The 20,223-nt window shown below is 31.9% G+C and overlaps 2 protein-coding genes across 4 annotated transcripts; both read right to left on the bottom strand.

Annotated features, from left to right (window-relative positions):
• Nucleotides 1-3,644: 3,644 nt before the first annotated feature.
• LOC8258195 lies at nucleotides 3,645-7,790 on the bottom strand. 2 transcript variants are annotated; one of them, XM_015723480.3, is made up of 6 exons: nucleotides 7,296-7,790; nucleotides 6,292-6,903; nucleotides 5,748-5,975; nucleotides 5,044-5,114; nucleotides 4,684-4,801; nucleotides 3,645-4,580 (listed from the first exon to the last, which is right to left on the bottom strand). In XM_015723480.3, exons 1-6 carry the CDS (start codon nucleotides 7,461-7,463, stop codon nucleotides 3,645-3,647), a joined length of 2,133 nt encoding a protein of 710 aa, XP_015578966.3. In that variant the 5' UTR covers nucleotides 7,464-7,790. The 2 variants fall into 2 exon arrangements, with proteins under 2 accessions (XP_015578966.3, XP_048229873.1); XM_048373916.1 differs by having other exon boundaries at nucleotides 5,044-5,102; nucleotides 7,296-7,789.
• Nucleotides 7,791-8,388: 598 nt separating this feature from the next.
• LOC8258196 (nudix hydrolase 25) lies at nucleotides 8,389-12,565 on the bottom strand. 2 transcript variants are annotated; one of them, XM_015723475.3, is made up of 6 exons: nucleotides 12,238-12,565; nucleotides 11,231-11,281; nucleotides 10,036-10,128; nucleotides 9,774-9,868; nucleotides 8,746-8,884; nucleotides 8,389-8,652 (listed from the first exon to the last, which is right to left on the bottom strand). In XM_015723475.3, exons 1-6 carry the CDS (start codon nucleotides 12,301-12,303, stop codon nucleotides 8,548-8,550), a joined length of 549 nt encoding a protein of 182 aa, XP_015578961.2. In that variant the 5' UTR covers nucleotides 12,304-12,565; the 3' UTR covers nucleotides 8,389-8,547. The 2 variants fall into 2 exon arrangements, with proteins under 2 accessions (XP_015578961.2, XP_002526025.2); XM_002525979.4 differs by having other exon boundaries at nucleotides 8,746-8,857; nucleotides 12,238-12,555.
• Nucleotides 12,566-20,223: the final 7,658 nt, after the last annotated feature.

The raw sequence follows: 20,223 nt of genomic DNA, 5'->3' as shown, positions 1-20,223 counted from the left end.
ATTTTTATTTTAACATGTATACTTATTTTGATACATGAAGTTCAAGTTTATGTATAATTTTATAGTTTTTTCTATTAATTTATTAATTAATAAGTTACATTCCTAATTCAACACTGATTCTAATCCTAAAAAATAATATATTAATAATAAATTAATTTTTTAATTAGATAATAATATTAATTATAGAAGATAATATTTTTAAATATTATATTCACTAATAGATTAAATTTTTAATTATATAATAATTTCTAATTCTAAGAAATAGTAATATCAATTATATTGGTAGCATTAATTTATATAATATTAGAATTAATTGAGATATTTTTAAAAAGATTTATATTATTATATTAATAAAATTTTAGATTTTAAAAAACTAAAGCTATTAAAAAATAATTAATTTATTATTATTTTTTAAAATATTATAAATTAATATTAATATTAAAATTTATTAAATTATATTTATAAATTTGATTTTATAATCGAAATAACAAGAACAATGTCCAGATAAATAACTAGTATATTTTTTATTTGAACAACCTAAACAGGTAGTTTTATAATGACAAATTCAGAAGTAAATCTACCAATTATTTGAACTGATTTCATTATTAAGCTTTGGATCACAGTATTCTTTTGTATTGATATATATTAACATTTCCTACTTAAATCTGAAATTTCAACCTTTTCAAATATTAGAAAAGCAACAATAAAAAAAATTAAATAAATAAATCGGTTCATCACTAAAATAACATTTGATATTATAAAATAAAAGGAATTGGGTGAAATGGCAGTGGATAATTTTAATTACGTAAAGTCAATATATACTCTTAACTTACTCGTACGTGAGTATGAAATCAATTGGTCAGCAGGTACATGTGTTAATTAGCTTCAGTTTACCATTAATTTATTTATTTACTTAATTCTAAAGTCAGAGTTTGCTTTAATTGAATTTAATTCAAATTTTGAAGAGAGAAAATCACCAAAATAAATTATATTAGGAAAAAGAGAAAAGGTCCGCTGTTATTGTCAAGAATCTTAATTAGATACCCAAAGTGTGAGTCGGACAATTAGGACCGTGGAAAAATGTACTCATTTTTTTATGGTTTATACAATCAGCCATTGCAACACACATCTCCTAAGAGTTTTTCTTGAATGGTCCATACGACTCTACAATTGGGTAGTAAAATTAGATGATCAGAATTACCTGTAATTCTTGACATCAAGAGCTAATGGCTATGAACACTGAATTGAGGATTGAGGATTGAGGTGGAAAGTGTGTGCGTGTTGTACAAATTTGTGTTTGTGGAGTTTGGCTTTGTCAACAATCTCCACAAGATAAGGAATGGATGCACTCTTTCCACGTTTCGAACCAGCAAGTGGTTTTTAGATTTTCATTTCTCCTTTTTTCCAGGATAAACAAATTAGTTTTCATATTTGTGGACATCACTATTTCCTTTTATTCACATCAATGCTATCCTTGTCATATTACCTGCTACAAATTATTATTATTAACAATTGTTCCCAATGTAAATAAAAATAAAAAGAGAGAACAGTGCTGAAGTGTTAGGATGTTTCTATTATTTTCTCGTTTTAAATTAAGGAAAAACGATGTCTAATTGAGTGTGATGGTGAGAATTAAATGGTCCACATCTATGAACAGCTATTCTCAGGGAAAACAATCATACATATATTATTTTAACAGTAACAGTTTCCAAAGAGATAACAACATATACCAAGTCCTAAGAAAAGTCCCTCTCTAATATTGTAGTCCAAATTTTAACAATTAAGTTCTAAATATTTAAATAATACACCATTAGTTCCATTAACAGTCAGACTACTATGTAATTATTTTTAAGCAAAACTGAAGTGCAATTAAATCTTAAACTTTGCAATAGTTTATTTATATTTCTAAAATCTATAAAATAGAACAATATCTATTTTATTATATAATAATATGAGAATCCAATTAATTTTAACTCATTTCTTTTCATGTGAAAATATATTAATTGCTCCTTCATTTTGATAAGAAAAAATCAATAATATTATCATTAGTTAGATAAAGAATTAGCTTTAAAATATAATTATTTCTTTTTCATACTCTAAGATGTAACTGAGCTTTTGGCCATCAACTTATGCATACCTTTTACTTTATTTTTACATATTGGTCTTTACACTTCTAAAATATATAAATTCCATGTGTTTTTTATTTTTATTATTAATCTTTAGATTTAATAAATTTTTGAGATTAAATTATAATTTTATATACAAAATTTCTAAATTAGACTCATTATTAGTTATATAATAAAAAAACTTATATTTTATACATTCACCACGATAAATAATTAACTAATAATAGTATAATCTTTAGTGTACTCAAAGTTGTATAACATTACCAACATTTACTGACAATGCTATAACATTATCGCATTCAGAGTTGGAAGTATCGTACCATTTCTTAATAAATTAAAGCAAAATATTTTCATATAAGACTCTAATTAATAAATATTTATAATAAAATAACTAAATTAACAACTTTTAATAGAGGGAAGAAAGAAAAAAAAGGAGATAATATGGATAAGTCTACTTGTCCTTCCCTCTAGTGGTAGAATCAGAAAGAGGGCCATATCCCTCTGGATTTTTTTGACTTTTTAAATGATTTTTTAGATTTTATTTTAATATTATTTTAAAAATATTTTTTTATATATTATTAGTATATTTTTTAATATATATAAAACTTGTAAATAGAAAAAACGTTACATTAAAAGAACATAGTGCTGGCTGGCTTACAAGTTACAAGTACAAGTAAGGGAGAATCTGTGTGGAAGGCAGTTGGCAATTTGTTATCCAACAAGTTCACTTCTCCCCACTTGTGACTCAATATTCCTTTTATCTTCAAATTAATTCTTTTCTTGAAATAAAAGAAGGAAATTTTGGAAACCAAAAAGGACCCAGTCAGGCATTTAAATAAACTTTAATAGAAAAAATAAAAAATTAAAGGCAGAGAGGATAGAGATGAAACTGACAAGCAACCGACAGAGCACCTAACTCCCTACCACTGCTTTTACAAACTCCTCCTACTCGCTGCACCCATCATCTGCTCAGGTCGCATCTTGTTCTTTTCTTTTCTTTATCCTTGTTATATATTAATAATAATATAAATCTGGGATACAATTCTTTTTAGTCCATTTCCCTTTTAAATTTTCTATTAATATAGTAAAGTTTTGTTAGCATGGAACATATAAACTGGGGAATTTATCTTTTATAATTCAGTTAAAGCATAAGATAGGGGCCAAATTGATCCTTAATATGCAAGTATAGGTAAATATGTTTATCAAAGCATGGATAGAGAGAGAGAGAGAGGAAAAGATTATATTGCTCCTATGCTTTTGGCACTCCACAACATCTTCAAATGTTTCTTTCATCCCTCAAAAACTTCCCATCAACAACAACAAGAAACTAATCTAACGCTTGGAGATGAGAACGAGATTCACCTATTCACTAATATAGAACTACTATCTCTAGAACAAAATTACAGAAAGCTCTGTACTAGTTGCCAGTAGCTAAATAAAATTATCAGCTCGATCAGCATCCTTTTGGAGGATTTCTTCTACCTTCATGCTCTGCTTCATTCTGCTTTTCCTGTGAAGTCAATAAGTCCGGGCAGCAGTATCTGGATATAACTCAAACAAGAATCCTCTATTGGCCTTCATGTTGTGGCTGCTGCTCCTGATACCCAGTTGCATGGGTGCTTTCATGTCCTTTTTCGAGGCCAGCCTTGTTTTCGACCTTGGCAGTTGCTGCTGCTTATCATTTGAGCATAATGATAACGCCAGGGTTGTATCTGCTACTGAATTTAATCCTGGACACCTTGCATTGCCTTTGCGTTCCAGTTGCTCTTGTCGCTCACTCCAACCATGACCATTTGCTGGTGACTTGCTCTTCGTAATCATGTTTTCATCGCAGGTTTTTTTAGGCAGTCTTCCTCGGCGTTGACGCTTAGGTGGCTGCTGTTCATACTGATGCACAGGATCTGCTTGAGATGATTCAGGTGCATTTTTCTTCATATTCACACTAGAAAGGTGAAGATGCAGCCCTGTATCTATGCGTAATTCAGGAGAAGTTGACAATTGAACTTGACGTAATTTTTCTGCCCTTTTTTTACCAGAGATCTTCGGTAGATGGTGCTGTTGTGCTAACAAACCACAAATAAGTTCCCTTTGCTCAGGAGGACTTGTTATTTGCAATTGCTTTCCCTCTTCCACCACAGGCATGTAATATCCTTTACAAGCAACTCTCGAGTTCACTCCTCCACCTGCACTATCAGAACATAATCCCCACACTTTTTCTTCCGGCTGCTGAAGCTGCTTTTGTCCTTCAATCACCACAATGTTGGACTTCATCTCTTCACGTGAAGTCTGAGTCTGCGTGAGTTTCTCCTTCTGCACAGAGTCCTTTCTTTTTGCGTCAGTCATATCCCCACAATTATCATACTTTAACTCCTCCATTCCATTCAAGAAAACTGAGAAACCTAAGGGCTTTTCCTCAAATTCTCTCGTCTTCATAACAGATTCCATACACATGTCCTATTAACATCAATTTTTTACAAGCAAGAAAAACCCAGCTTATTAAGAAGACTCAAAAGTGATTTTCTATCCAATAGTAAGTAGTGTACTTTTCAATATTTACCTTCAATGAAGGTGCAGAATAATTATGGTTCAAGTTCTGACTTCTGCCCAAAGAATTTGTTGTGGTAGAAAAAGCCCCATGGTCGTCCTGCTTGTTAAATAGGACCTCCTGTCCATCCCTATTGTTCTCAACAAGAAGAAAGGGAACACATCAGCTCAAAAAAAAATAAATAAATAAAATAAAATTTAACAAACACAAAAAACCTAATATTAGTCATAAAAAGAAATAGGTTTAGATATCTTCATTGTGGCAACCTGCCACTCGAACTTCTCCAGTTCCACTACAAAGATAGGGTCCTTGCATTTGTCGCCCAAGCTTGCATCTAAAATTAAATAATTTTTTAAGGTTAGTAAATGATACCTTTGCAAAATAATTGTCCGCTCATTGTGATACTTCAGCTCCGTTGCATGTAGAGGCTCCTGAGACCAAGGCTGTCATTTATTGTTTATACATCTCTAAGGGAAACACTCATATTATTTATGGTTTATAATTCCCACAGAAATGACCACTAGATTCAGCAGACCATCAAATTATCTCAAGTGCAAAAGATAAAGTTAGGAAAAGGAAAAACATGTTCCTCATACATAACTTGTCAACGTATTCTGTTTGCTACCAATTGCATAATAATCTCATGCCTACCATCTAGTGCAAACTTATAATTCTCTTCTTTATACTATTTTCCTCCATAATGTGTTTTGCTGTTAATTATAGAAGGCAAGCATATAGTGACTCCTTGTTGAGAAAGCAAGGAAGTTAAACTTGAACATATACAAGCGAATACAAAAGTTTAAAAAATTGTTGACCATAACAATAGAGGTTGATAATTATCATTTTCCCGCTACAAAATAAAAGAAGAATGTGCACCTCCAAATAGACCATAAGCAATTCTGCAATATTCGTGGAAGATTAACCAAAAGCACTTTTCTTGACCCACAACTTTTTTCACCATCATAATACCATTGAAAATATTATATGTCCCGTCTAGGGCTATGTCACAGTTGATGTATTGTGTTATGCAAAAAAATTCAAAATCAAATCTTGTACGCGAGTGAAAGAACAGATACCCCTATTTGAGGATTAAACATTTCAATATTCTGTCTTTTTACTTCAAGCACATATAGTCCATCACTGTCATGCACCAGATTCTCCTTACAAATCTTCTCCAAATGATGACGCAAGAAACTCTCATGTCCAAATGGCAAATCCTTGAACTTTCTTTTAATAAAGGCTGATATTTCCTCCTCACATAACCTCCCTTTCTGATTCAACTCCAGAATTGCCTTTTGGATCATCTGTAAAAGGGAAAAGGAAAAAGAAGAAGAAAAGGGACAGATTAAGAACATGTGACACCAAGAAAAATTGTATCTCTCGTTAGCTTCACATAGTTGGCTCTTAATGTCTAATGTCACAATCAAAGCAAATTCTTCTTTCAAAAGCATTAATGAGCATTGGGTTGCCAGACAATAAGGCCAAGTATTTAAAAGAAACTTTCTAGTTTCATTTTTAGCCAATTTGAAAGAAAATTTGCTTTAGCATTTTGAAAAAGATAGTGATACTCAACACATTAGCCAACTATATCAGAAAAGAAGAATGATACTTATTTCTTACATAGGCATATGGTGGATGAGTTGGGGTGTAGAAATTGTGGAAGAGCTCTTGTAGCCGTTGCTCAATGTGGGACTTAAATTTGGGCACATTGCTTATAGAGGGGTTAGTGGCAACGTGATTTTTGAACACCAAGTCTTTAAGCTTGGCCATGATACAGTTATAGCTGGTGTAATTGGAGGTACAATTTCTTTGGCTTTTATCACACTTATCCGGTTGCCCAGATTCCTTAATTTTTATTTCAGCCATTTCAACTAGCTGCTTTTCTGAGTCCTTTGTTCCTTCAACAACTCCAATTTCTTGCCTCACTGGTTTCCTCTTTTTCTCCATCTTCTTCACTCTGCCTTGCTTCCTACCCCGCTTCCCTCTACGAGCTTGCCTTTTCTTAGTTGATCCAGTGATCTCTGAAACGTTACAATCTTTAACCATAAGCACATAGTTTCCGTTATTGACACATTTTATATACCTATTCACACAAAGCTTCCTCAAATGATGACTCAAAAAACTCTCATGCCCCCATGGCAAATTCTTGTACTCTCTTTTAAGAAATGCTGATATTGCTTCCTTGGTTGATCCCTTTTCTTCATTCATCTCCGAAATTGCCCGCTCGATCATCTTATCAGAGAATTAGGGAAAAAAAGAAAGATCAAAAAAGCCCAAATGAGAATACCTAACAATCACAAAACTGGTAGTTTTCATATTTGCTATCAGTGTGTTATTGGAGCTAAAATCAAGTAAACTTATTTCTTTCAAATGCATAACAATTCAATACTGACAAAACAAAGTACACCAATACTGAGTAGTGGCAATTTTAAAGCATTTTGTAACTTTTGTCAGTTTAAACATGCGACCCGTATTCGGTTAAGCCATTCTGCATAAAGCCCTAAACATTTATAAAAGTTCAAAACTTTATCTCATAATAACAATGTGTCTCCCTTCTAGTAGACAACCAATCGAAGCAAAAAAATAAAATAAAAGGCAGAACAAAAGTAATCCAAAAAACTTACAGAGGCGTAAGGAGGGTGAGAGGGAATGGTAAAACTGGGGAAGCATGCATGCAACCCTTGTTTAATTTGGGTCTTGAATAGATTTGAAATGGACCTCCTATTCGGGTTTACTTTTGCAAAGATAGAAACTTTAAGCTCGTTCATTTTACGCTCGTGTATGGAATCCATTAGAGTGGGAATTTTAGAGGTATCAGGGTTTTGATGAGAGAGCAATTTAATAAGATTGGATTCTATTTCCAGTTTTCAGTTTTTTTTTCTTTTTTGGTTGGTCTGGTCTGGGTTTTCCGACGAGGGAATGTTCAGCTCAAGACGGGGAAATAGTGGCCGGCGGTGCGAATCCGGTGAAGAATTGTGCACTGTCACAATTTGAAGATTGTTAGGTGTATTCAGTTCAAAAGAAAAGTTAAAAAAACAGGTTAGCATAATTTGCGTTTTGCATCCAAACATACGTGGGTTTTGTGCTGCGAGCCCTTTGAGATTTCTTTCATTAAAAAGTTATTAAAAAAAAAAAATCCTTGCAGTCCAAGAGTCATGAATAGTTCACTCCTTATCCACGGAAAGATTTGAGATTTTGAAAAGAAAAATTGCAACGGTATTAATGTTATTGGATGTATCATTTTTAGACATGATTTACGTATTGCATCTTTGAGGAAAAGTTACAAGTTAACTTTATGAAGAGTAATGTCAGCAATACAATCTTATTAATAATGTCTACAATAAGTTTAAAATATATCACAATCAAAGGTGAACATTCTCACCAATGAAGAAGAAAATGGTGATCGTTCAAATTTAAATTCTATGGTGGATTGAATTTTTGTCCACCTTTACTTTATACTTTCATTTATTTTAGCTCCGGAATGGAATGTCAGAAATTAAGTTTGGCGATGTTTAGAGATAAAACTATACATAAGCTCTAAAATTAACAGTATGACATGTTTTGAGTCTAGCAATTTTATTCAATTAGAGAATGATAATAATAAATATCATGTTATCATATATACAAATGTAATAATACTATGAGAATACTTGAACTTTTAACAATTTCCGAAAGAAATCTCTTCAAGTATTTTTAACTTGCACAAAGACTATGAAATTTGATTGAACACATATATTTTATTAGAGTTGAGCAATTAACCATCTAAATTTGAAATCCCGACTGCCACATCCATGTACAGAACAAGTTCTACTGAACCCAGATTCATTATACTATAAGAAACATAAAAAAGACCTACAAAAAGCACGCTCCCAACATTCACCACTTTGATGATTTACATTTAGCTGCAATTCCAGTCTCATTTAAGTAATGCCTGAAGGTTTTCACAACTTCCTCATAGGTTGGCCTCTTGTAGTCCACAGCCTGCAATCATTTACTTTGTCATTTCTTGGTACCCTTCAAGACTTCATTAGCAGACATAATATTATAACAAGCTTAAGCATTCTTCTATCGTACCTGCTCAACAACTTCTTCAGGGCTCGCCCATTTCCACTCTGCAAATTCTGGCTCCGCAGCACCATTTGCCAAGTTTATCTCGCTCTCATCTTTTGTCAATCTCATAAGAAACCTGTGAATTTCCGGAACTCGTTTCACCCTTCAAAATATATAATTGACAGAATATGATCACTCGTATCATATCATTTCCTTCCTTTTCATTTTTCTTTAGTTTTTCCTTTTATGAAAGCAGAAATTTCTACAACAGTACTAGTCGCATTAGGATAATTTCGGTTTTGGGTAGCTCCTACTTTTAACTTTTAAGTCTTGTTTCTGTAAGCACACAAGATTGCAGCAAAAATCAATGCTATGAGACTACAAGGCAGCCAAGTGAGTGATCGCCAATCATTAATCACCGTAAGGTTCAAATATGCCACTGGAAATTCTCGATAAATAATTTAGATGTCGCTGCACATCTTTCTTGGGACTAGATAGTGAATGCATAATACCAAACCCCAGGGAACTGCTAGCTCAATTTGTGCACAAGTGGCCTATACGGACGTCATTCAAACTTCAGAACAAGACAACCTCTGAATGATAAGTTTATCCAAAGACACTGTTCTCTGATTTTTTTTCAAATCAACCGGACAAGTTCGATTACTATTAACTAAACCAACCACTAGTTCTTTGAGGCCTATGTCTATAATAAATTGTGGGGACATTAGGAGAACATCCCCTCCAAGTGAACAGGTCAACATATCAGTCCCTAATGGTTCAGCATATAGTCAGAATGGATATAAATGGTAACTAGGCTAGGAGTGGTTTCCAACTGGTAATTTTATAAACCTTTTTAGAAATGGCTCTAGGAAATTAAGAAAAGAAAAGAAAATAAGATTGACATAGACCTAAAAAAAAGAGAAAAGATGGCACAGAAGGCAAGCCTTGACATATATGGTGGATCAATGACCAGCGGCCACTAGCATCTTATAATTTAATGGTATCAATTTGTGTGATTGTGGTGTGAGATAGAAAGGGAGACAGAGGCGCACCACTTCTGTGCCTGTCCATGCCATTCCCCTCCCCAGAGACGGTTTACTTTGGCCTTGACAGCTGGAGGAAAATCATATGTCAACCAATTTGGTACCTGTCAAGACAACCAACAAAGTAGAGAATGAATGACTGCCATCCAAGGAATTTGAAGGAACTTTTCTATTATAGTACATTCACTCATTGGACTGTTAACATGTAAAACAACTAGACAATCAAAGGGCATACTAGAGCCATTCAATTGGCGAAAATTCATTCACATGCCTCAGAAATAATTTCTGCAGACACTATTCCAGTCTCTTCTCGCAATTCCCTGATGGCTGCAGATCTAGGCTCCTCATCATCTTCAATACCACCCTACAGGCATTCAGAATAATGGACAAGCTTAGCTAAAATGGTGAAGAAAAGAAGAAAGAATGAGAGCAGGACGTAAATGCTAAAGAACCAAAATTTCATTTCTATGATAAATGATGCATGAACTATTATCTATGATATTTAAATGAACCTAATAGCTCAAAGTAAAACCCCATTTTATATGTCAGAAAATTGACCCTTTTGTCTCTAAAAGTCTAGAGAAATTAGAATCATAAGGTTTCATCTGTTGATAGGCGCCCAATATAGTAGCAAAAACAAAGTTATATTCCCCACATACACACATAAACACATAGAAGAAGAAGATATACCATAGTCCAATAAAGACTTCCTGTGATCCTACAAAGGCATACTGTAGGGCATAACCGAGGGATCCTGACAATATAAGTGGTGCTAAGGACATCAATGCAATGTAATAATACATTGTATTTTGGTAAATCTGCAAGACTTTCAAGCTACTTTTTTCTTTTTACCGCAGAATTCACTGCAAACAAGCCTTGGAGAGATCAATCATACAAAAGCAGCTCTCTAAGTGCTGAGGGCTGGGACAACAGCCAGATGTTTGGGTACATGAGGGAGGAGCTTTAATGAGCTACCCAAGTGGCCATTTTGTTAGCTGACCGGGATATAAAATCTGAGGCACACAGTTTGATTCACACGATTTACAAGGAGAAATGTTTTTCACCGGGTGCTTACAGTAAGTTTTGTTGTCCCAGCTGTTTGGGACACGAGGGAGGACAGTTTTTTACCTAGGCAATCAGCCACTCAGTTAGCTGACCAAAAAACAAAATGAGAGGGAGAGAGGCTTTGGGGTTTAATTTAACAATAAGTTTTCCGATGTTAAGTGCAAGGCCTCTTGTGTTGGGAATAACTAATAAAGTGGAGAGTTAACATAAATTAACTGTTAAAGAACAAGTACTAATACCGAATTTTCATCTGCATACTAATGGCAAATGTTTGTGTTTTTATCAATCAACAAAAATGGTTGTGTTTAAATAATCCTTCTGATTCTTGTCCACTATTATTTAAGAAGCTTTAGATGACAATAAGTTCAAAGCAAGAAAAGATATATCCAATTTGGTACCACCTGAGGCATCTGCCACGCTCCTGGAACATTCAATCTAGAAGCCACAAAAATCTGCAAGTAAATCACAAAGTATTAGCATTTTCTCTCATAGAGGGTGCGTGCAATTTTAAAATATAGAAATGGTTATGCATGAAATATGCTAATAATTTAACCTAACAGTAGAGTAAATCTTAAATCCTGACATTTTGGTTCAGCAGCATCAAGAACATGGTTGTACAGGAAAATGTCCTTTCAAATCTTCAAAACTGTTCGTAATATCTAATATCTCAGTTAATATATATTATATTATAGATAGATGATAGTTAAAAAGTGATAAAATGATACAGTCAGACTTTGACCATATCTAGTATCTCTAGATTAGTCCATTGTAGAATGCAAATCTGTAATTTAATGACAGTACTTAATATATCAGTACTAGATCCTATTACTTTACTGCCTTACTTTCAATACTTCATATAATTTTAAGCAGAAACCATCAAAATATCACCCGACAATTTCAAAAATTTCTACTTCCACAAAATTTAAAGACGAAAATAATAAAATATTAGGAGAGTTTATTTAAATTTACCTATATAATACATAAATTCAGGTTAAAATTTAGCCGAAAATGTTCCGTTTCTGTTTCAATTTAGATATACATATTGTTTCACGAATTCATGAACACTGCCTACGATTTCAGATCTTCTGCAAATTACATTCAAGATCAGTACTGTCACACAAGTTAGTAATTAATATCGTGATGAAACCAACTCCTCAGTCTCTTTCATCAACCAAACATCAAATATAATAATATTAGTAATAATAGTAATAATAACAGCAAACTCTAACGAAACAAACAAGTCCACCAGTAATGATCATACACACCAGTAAGTGTGGATATATATACATAAAACCTTTGAAGTTTTCATAAGTGCAGAATTAAAAGTGATCAAAATCCTAAAATCAATTTTTTTTTATTTACTGTGAACAAAAGAAAAAATTACTTGCAAATTGAGTGAGAGAGATACCTGGTTATCAGAGTTGATGAGACAGACGCCAACATTGGGGCGATAACCAGCAGGTAGACCATCCATTGAGTAATCTGTAGCAGCAGCAGCACCTTTCTTCTTTGATGTTAGTTAAATTTAATGCAGCGGTATAATATATACCGCAGCTTTAATCAGTGGCGACTAAATATGGCATGCTAGTAAAGAGAGAGATTCGCAGTTGGAAAGAAAAAGAGAAGAAGAAGAAGAAGAAGAGAAAAAGAAGGTGGTTTTATGGGAATGAGTGACGCTGACTGTGACAAATGGCTGACTCTTTTTTTTTTTTTTCTATATACAAAGTGAAAGGGAAGGGGTTAAAAAGGGGGTGGTGGTATGGTGGGGGGGTATTCAGTATATTGCGTCTCTTATCCTGCGCACCCCTTTTGCCATTCTTTTTAATCCAGCTTCCTTTTAGTGGAAGCATTAATTGATGCAAATCTCTTCTTAAATTATTTGCTTTTGGCCATTTCTTTAATGTTTCTGACCTTACTCTCTCGTTTTGGTTTTGCCATTATAGTTTGCTATCAAATCTCATCCATTTTTATTTAGCTTTACTCATAATTCAATTGATGCCAAGTTTAAAATATATAATTAAAGACATAATTTACATTGACTACAAATATTGAATCCTTTACAATTAATATATACAACTGAAGTATATTTCTTTTTTCATATTTTTATAGTATTTTCAATGGTGTAGTTCAGTTATTAGAATGATTTTTTTTTTCAAAATCCAGCGCTTATTCTAATTTTTTTATCTCTGAATTATTAATATAAAAAAATAATTGGTTGAAATTTTTGTAATTTATCACCAAGAAAAATACAGTTATGCAAAAAAGAAAATGGTAAGTGATGATGGCTAAGATAACAAAAGGAAGGAGGAATGGGGAGGCGCACGATAGCAAAGAAACTTGAAGGAGGGAAACGGGATGAGTCAATGAGTTAACACGCGGAGATGAAATTCAGCGGAAAAAAAGCACTAAGTGACAAAAAGCGAAACAAAAAGTAGTGGGCGAGGGAAGGCGTTGACTTTCAGTAATAGAAAGGGAGAGAAAAAAGAGGAGCAATTGAAGTGGAAGAAAGCATCTTTTTCTCATGATGCAGATTAATCATCATCATCATCAGGAGAAAATGAGCAAATGCGTTAAATTAATTAAAAATTATTGTAATGATGATACATAAAGATTGGGTCCGAAGTCTAAACCCATCTACCTTCTGATTTGCTTTCCTTTTTTATTACTTTCTTGTTCCCTCTTTCTTACTGTGCTTTCTGATCGCTCGGGAGCCAAGAAGATGTGTCAGAAAGAGATTTATCTTCTCAAAAGTCAAAAATGAAAAGGTGCGAGTGTGGGATATGAACAGATCAAACTCATGATTACTGGAATTTTCTTTTCTTTTCCTTTTTTTAGTTTTAACCGGGTTGGACGGTTTTTTAAGAATACCAGGATGAATAGTATTAAGAATTTATTTACATATTTATTCATTTATTCATTTTTAATTTACTTTTGAAATATAATTTTATTATTAAAGTCACCTTATTATTATTATAAAATAATAATCCGAGCTGTCTTTTCTCTTTTTCTATTATTTTTTATTTTTATAAAATTTCAATTTTAACCAATTGTCTATCACTTTTAAATTTGAAATTAAAAAAAAAATGAATGGTCTCTTTCTTTTCTTATTTAATACCAGTCAATTTTAATAAGTAAATATTAATATATTTTTAATAAGTCATATGATTTTTTATTATGAAACGTTAAATTATTTTTTTATATAAGTTATATAATTTTTTATTATAAAATATTAAATTTTTCTATATAAAAAAAATGTTTTAGTTCAATATTTAAATAATTAAACTCTTTAAATGACATTTATAAGATTGATATGCGGCTTAAAATACCATCGAATAAAATATTTTTTTATAAAATTATAATTTATTATTCTGTCGGTATAATTAATAATATTAAGAGTAAATATTTTATATATATTTCTTAAAATATATTTTTTTATTTTTATCTCTTATTTTAAGATCTACTTTTAATTTTATTACTGGAATCTCTATATTTTTGCATCTTTAAACAAAAAGCTAAAGCGGCCAATGTTGGGAAGAAAGACCGCAAACAACTATGAAACCCACAGTAATAAGAGAAAAATTAGGAATAAGTAGATTGAGTGGTTTCATCATTGTATATGCTCAATATATGATTTTTTTTAAATATATATATAATTAAAAAATATTTCACTGTTAAAAAATATCAATTTATAAAAAATTATTCAATTTTATTTCAACTAACTGTTATTATTATATTGAAATTTTTTAATTATTAGATACATTCTTTTGTCATATTTATAATCACATCTCTTTTCATTTGAAAAAAATAAATATACTAAAAATTATAAAACTGTGAAATCATATGGTATTTCTGTAATGTGTCTTTAAAATTTAGTATTAAACTTTTGAATTTTTAATTTTACCTTAAACCCTTAAACTTTTATTTATTATATTACGTTTTTGTATTGTTATTTTTATTAAGTAATTTTATTCATGATTCATAAATTATTTAATTTATTTCATTAAGTTATTATATTTTAAGTTTATTAATTAAAAGTTATCGAGTTTATAATTAAAATAAAAACAGAAATACAAACATACATTGAAAAGAAAATAAAAATTCTCTCTAACAACTCATAACAAACTATATGAAATGTTATCACAAAGGACTCTGGCGGAAAGCCAAAGTTAATTTTCAAAATCACTTTGATGGAAAATCCCACTTCTAAGCATAATAATGTATTCTTTAAATAGCTGATCTGAACGATTCATAGATCTTTTTTCCACCTGCGGTCCCCTTAACATCGAAAGTACTTTTTTAATAATACTATAAATTTATTTTATATTCATGCATTTATTATTATAATAATCCACTCTGTATTCATAATAATTTTTCAAAACATTGATTATAAAATTGTAATAGTAAGAGCAGGAGCAAATACTACAACTTAAATCAACCATTTGATTTTCTTTCATGTGGGGTAAGCTGAATAAAGGCACAATCTAACATAAGACTGGCAAAATCTTGGAAAAGTTGATAAATCAAGCAACATACATTTTAGACAATACTAAAATACTTTAATTTTATAAATTAGACCCAGTTAAATAAAAGTATATTATTTCTACCATTAATAAAATAAAGCTATCACTAAAATAATATACCGTGTTGTTAACTAGGCCATTAATAGACATTTTATCCATTAATTTCAAGTTCAAATGGTTCTCCTAAATAATATCGAATTATTCTTTTTCAAAATTTCATTTTACAATCTTTCTTTATTACAACTTGTTATTAGAAATGATAAAGAAAAATAAGTTTTGCATTTGAGTCATACCAGCTGACTTTTCATCTTTATGTTAAGTGTAAGAGAATCACGACTAGTTAAGGAGCAAATTACTCCCTTAACTTCTTGATCCATTTCAAATTACTCCAAAATTAAAGTCTTAATTAAATCACCCAAAAGTTTTGGCACTCTAGTCAATTATAGTTCCAATCTCTCACCAAATACAAGTGTGTAAAACACTCTCTTCCGTAAGAATAGATTTTTTTTCCAATAGTTTTATCAAATAAGAATAAAAAGTATACAATTATTATATTTCATCTCTCCTTTTTGACTTTTGACTTTTTCCTTTCTTCCTTATTTTCTTAACAAACAAACACATAATTAAAGAAAATAAAAAAAATCTTTAATGATTTTGTTTTGTTTTTAGCATCAAACAAAAAGTTAATAAAGAATTACATATTAGCGCTCAACCCATATAAATAAATTAATCCATTTTTTTTCTTTTAAAAGAAAGCCACAAAAATTATATCCAAATATAGATTCTAACGATATTTGAATACTTTAATTAATTCTATCTTTTAAAACGTAAAAACTTCAAAAATTATAAACCCTAGCGTCTTATCCAAGATTGTTGCAAGGCCCGCCAAAGAATCAATTCTCTTCCTTTAGCATTCGTTCAAAACCAAGTTGAGCCATACCTAAATTCCATACTTGGAATAGGTATCAAATCAAGTGAAGCTTAGCTTTATTTGTTGATATAATCCAGAAAAAGGCTATCTTTTTCAACAAATCCATATAATTATATCTCCCTAAACTCAAAGACCACACCCTGAAAGCACCCATTTAGAACTTACTCCGTTCAATCTAATCCCCTTCCTTAATACTTCCCCTGAGATATCCAAGGGCCTCATGAGAACACCGATCATGAGCAATCCAACAATCACAGTACCTCATGATACATCATCCTCCACTGGGCATTTCCAAAAAACATCTCCCTTGCAAGCCCTGATTCTCCATTTATTATATAACCAGCCAACACCATTTCCACGAAGTCATATTTAAATCCAATATTGCAAAACCAATCACCACCCATTAATAAAAATTAAACATTAAGCAATAATCAATGTCAAACTAAACTCGCAAGTCTAACAATACCGACACAATTCAAAACAGCAAAAAAAAGGTGCTAATTTGCAAATCAGCGTCATGTACGTACTACCATAATCCCTATACAAATAAAAAGAGTGATTAGAATTTGAGAATTGGAAGAGAGAAGATGGAACTGAAGGTGATCGAGTTTTCATTCTATTCACTCACCTGAAACCAGAGAGTTAAGTGGGACACGGGAATTGGAGGCCCAACTAAAGGCCATATTGGCCCTAAATGGAAAATGTGTTGGATAAAATAGCAAATAATTTAGACTCCGAGGTAAATTAGACCTTGCTTCAAGATTAGGATGCAAATTGATACTTTAGTTGGAAAACGTCCAAGTGAAAGCAGAATATTTCGCTGCGCTATAATTAGATAACATCAAATTTAATTTCTTTTTTTCTTTCTAAGAATAGTACTCTATCAATTTAAATATAACTAATTAATTTAATTATAAATTAAGTTGACACGGCTGTTATTATTAATATTATTTGACAAATAGACTGGTATCATTTTACAAAAGGTGGACACATAATTTGACAAAATTATGGAGATTGAGGGTGCGAAGTGTGATGAAACCCACATAATCAATTGGGCATTTACCAATAACCACAATGCGTTAATTTATGCGGCTGTATAATGAAGACGCGCCTTATGAGGTGTTACGTGATTGACAAAATCTTGTTATTACATAATTTCTTTTTGGTTTTATAAGAAAAAACAAAAATAAGTATTATGTAACGCAGTAATTCTTGCTCTGTCTTTCCCTTTATTTTTTAATTAGTAATTTATGCATCTTGTGGCTTTTTTTTTTTCTTTTTGAGCTAGGATACATTTTCATAATGAAATATAATTATGAATTTTTTTTTGCCAAAAACAATTATGATGATACGTATTTAGGCCTGTAATTATCAAAACACGCATTCGGCTAATTGGTCCTGCTCTCTAACGACTTGAGTGCTTGCGATGTGATATGGTCATGTGATGATCAGTTATCCTGTACGTGCATACTATCACGGACTTGGTCTTTTCTACCAACGAATCGTGCGACACTAGCTACTTTTTTCCTGCAGACAAGTAAATTAGTCAGCCTTACTCTTCGAATGCTAGGCAAAATGCTAACTAGGATGGCAAGAAGAATAAAAGAGAGCTTAAGAAAGCTTAAAGAGCTTTTAGAGAGAGAAATTACTTTATTTCTACTTGATTTGCTTGATTTGCTTCATCTTTATAAATGAATTCTCTAAGCTATATATAGGACTCCACCTCCTCAATGGACGGTGAGGATACATTTGATCTAACGGCTAAAATTAAGTATCTAGAATGTTCTACACACTTCCATACTTATCTACATATTATACATATTCTAGAATAAAAACTTCTCCAACTATATATATATACACTTCCATGATTAATAAAAGAAATAACAATAATTTCATATTTATTTTCTACTTTTACATGGTATGAGAGCCTAATCTGATTATCTGATCCTCCTTTGCTTCAGATTGCCCAAGTGAGCAATCATTTGTTAAAAATAATTTTCTGCCCTAGTGAGCAGTACTGTGAGATTCTTGTTTTCTTGCTTTGTTGCCTGTGTCTTTGTTATTTGGACACTGCTATTATCCATTTTGTTCTCTGCTGTCTACTGTTGTAATCATGAGTGGTACTAAATCAGTTTCTGTCACTACTGATATCATTCCAACAATGACAAAAATTATGAATCAAAAATTAAATTGGTCCAATTTTCGTGGATGGAGCAAGACTGTACGTGTGTATTTACGAAGCATCAACAAAGCTTATCACCTAACAGATAATCTTTCGGATGACAATACCAAGGAAGGTTAGTTAACAGATGATGTCCGCATATTCTTACAGTTGAGGAACTCAATTAACGGTGAAATACTTCCTCTCATTAATCACTGTGAGTATGTTAAGGAATTAATGGATTATCTGGATTTTATGTATTCGGGTAAAGACAATATCTCTCGTATTTATGATGTGTGCCGGAGCTTTCATCATACTAAACAGTAAGATCAATCTCTCACTACTTATTTTATGAATTTTAAGCGTACTTATGAGGACCTTAATGTTTTATTGCCCTTTAGTCCTGACGAGACAGTCCAACAGGCTCAACGAGAACAAATGGTTGTAATGATTTTTCTTGCTGGTCTTCGTCCTCAATTTGAGTCGGTAAAATCTCAAATTCTTTATAGTCCCCAAATTCCAACTTTGCTGGAGACTTTTAGTAGGGTTGTCTGCAATGAATCAACCCCATCAGTTGCTCCATCTCAATCGATTAATGCCCTTATCAGTCGAAATATTGATTCTGGACGTTTCAGCAGGAATATTAATAAAGGAGGAAGTTCAAGCAATTGGGTTCCAGAACAAGGGGGAGTTGTCTGCTACTATTATCATGAGTCCGGACACAAAAAATGAACTTGCAAGAAATTGCAAAATAGGCTCCAAAGGAATCCGTGTGTGCATATTACAGCTACTACAACTCCTTCTCCTCAACCAACTGATAAGACAATCATGGTTTCTGCAGATGAATATGCTAAATTTTCTCAATATCAAGAGACATTAAGGTCCCCCTTACAACCTATTATTGCTATTGGCGACTCTGGTAATCCAAGTCAATATCTTCTTTCCTCTTCATCAAAAATGGGTTATTGATTCTGGTGCTACAGATAATATGACAGGTAACCCCAATCTATTTTCCTCTTTTCAACCACATTCCTCTTCTAGCACTATTAGTTTAGCAGATGGATCGCCCTCACGTGTTATTGGCTCAGGCACTATTAATGCAACTTCATCCCTTTCTTTATCATCTGTCTTACATCTTCTACAATTTTCCTTCAACTTAATCTCTGTTAGCAAACTTACTCGAGCATTAAATTGTTGTATCTCATTTTTTCCTGACTACTGTCTTTTTCATTATCTTATGATGAAGAAGACTATTGGTAGAGGACATGAGTTTGGAGGACTATACATATTGGATACCTAGGTGTCTAAACCCATTGCATGTTCTAGTGCCCTCAGTCTGTTCGATATTCACTGTCGATTAGGTCATGCATCACTTCCGCTACTTAAACAGTTATATCCTCAGTTTTATAGTATATCTACTTTAAATTGTGAGTCTTGTCAGTTTGCCAAACATCATCGTGTGTTTTCAGGTCCAAGAGTCAATAAACGGGCTAGTAGTCCTTTTGAGTTAGTTCATTTTGACATTTGGGGTCCTTGTTCTGTAGTGTCTAAAACTGAATTTCGTTATTTTGTCACTTTTGTTGATGATTATTCTCGTGTTACTTGGCTTTTTTTAATGAAAAATCGTTTTGAGTTATTTTCACATTTTTCTAATTTTTGTGCTGAAATTAAAACACAATTTAATCTTTCTATGCTTAACTTAAGAAGTGACAATGCAAAAGAATACTTATCCCACTCTTTTCAAACTTACATGACTTAAAATGGTATTCTTCATCAAACTTC

Source organism: Ricinus communis, chromosome 5 (genome assembly GCF_019578655.1).
Source record: "Ricinus communis isolate WT05 ecotype wild-type chromosome 5, ASM1957865v1, whole genome shotgun sequence".
NCBI classification, from domain to species: domain Eukaryota; kingdom Viridiplantae; phylum Streptophyta; class Magnoliopsida; order Malpighiales; family Euphorbiaceae; genus Ricinus; species Ricinus communis.
The sequence above is the reverse complement of the archived record's forward strand: the minus strand, read 5'-3'. Positions and strand labels throughout refer to the sequence as shown.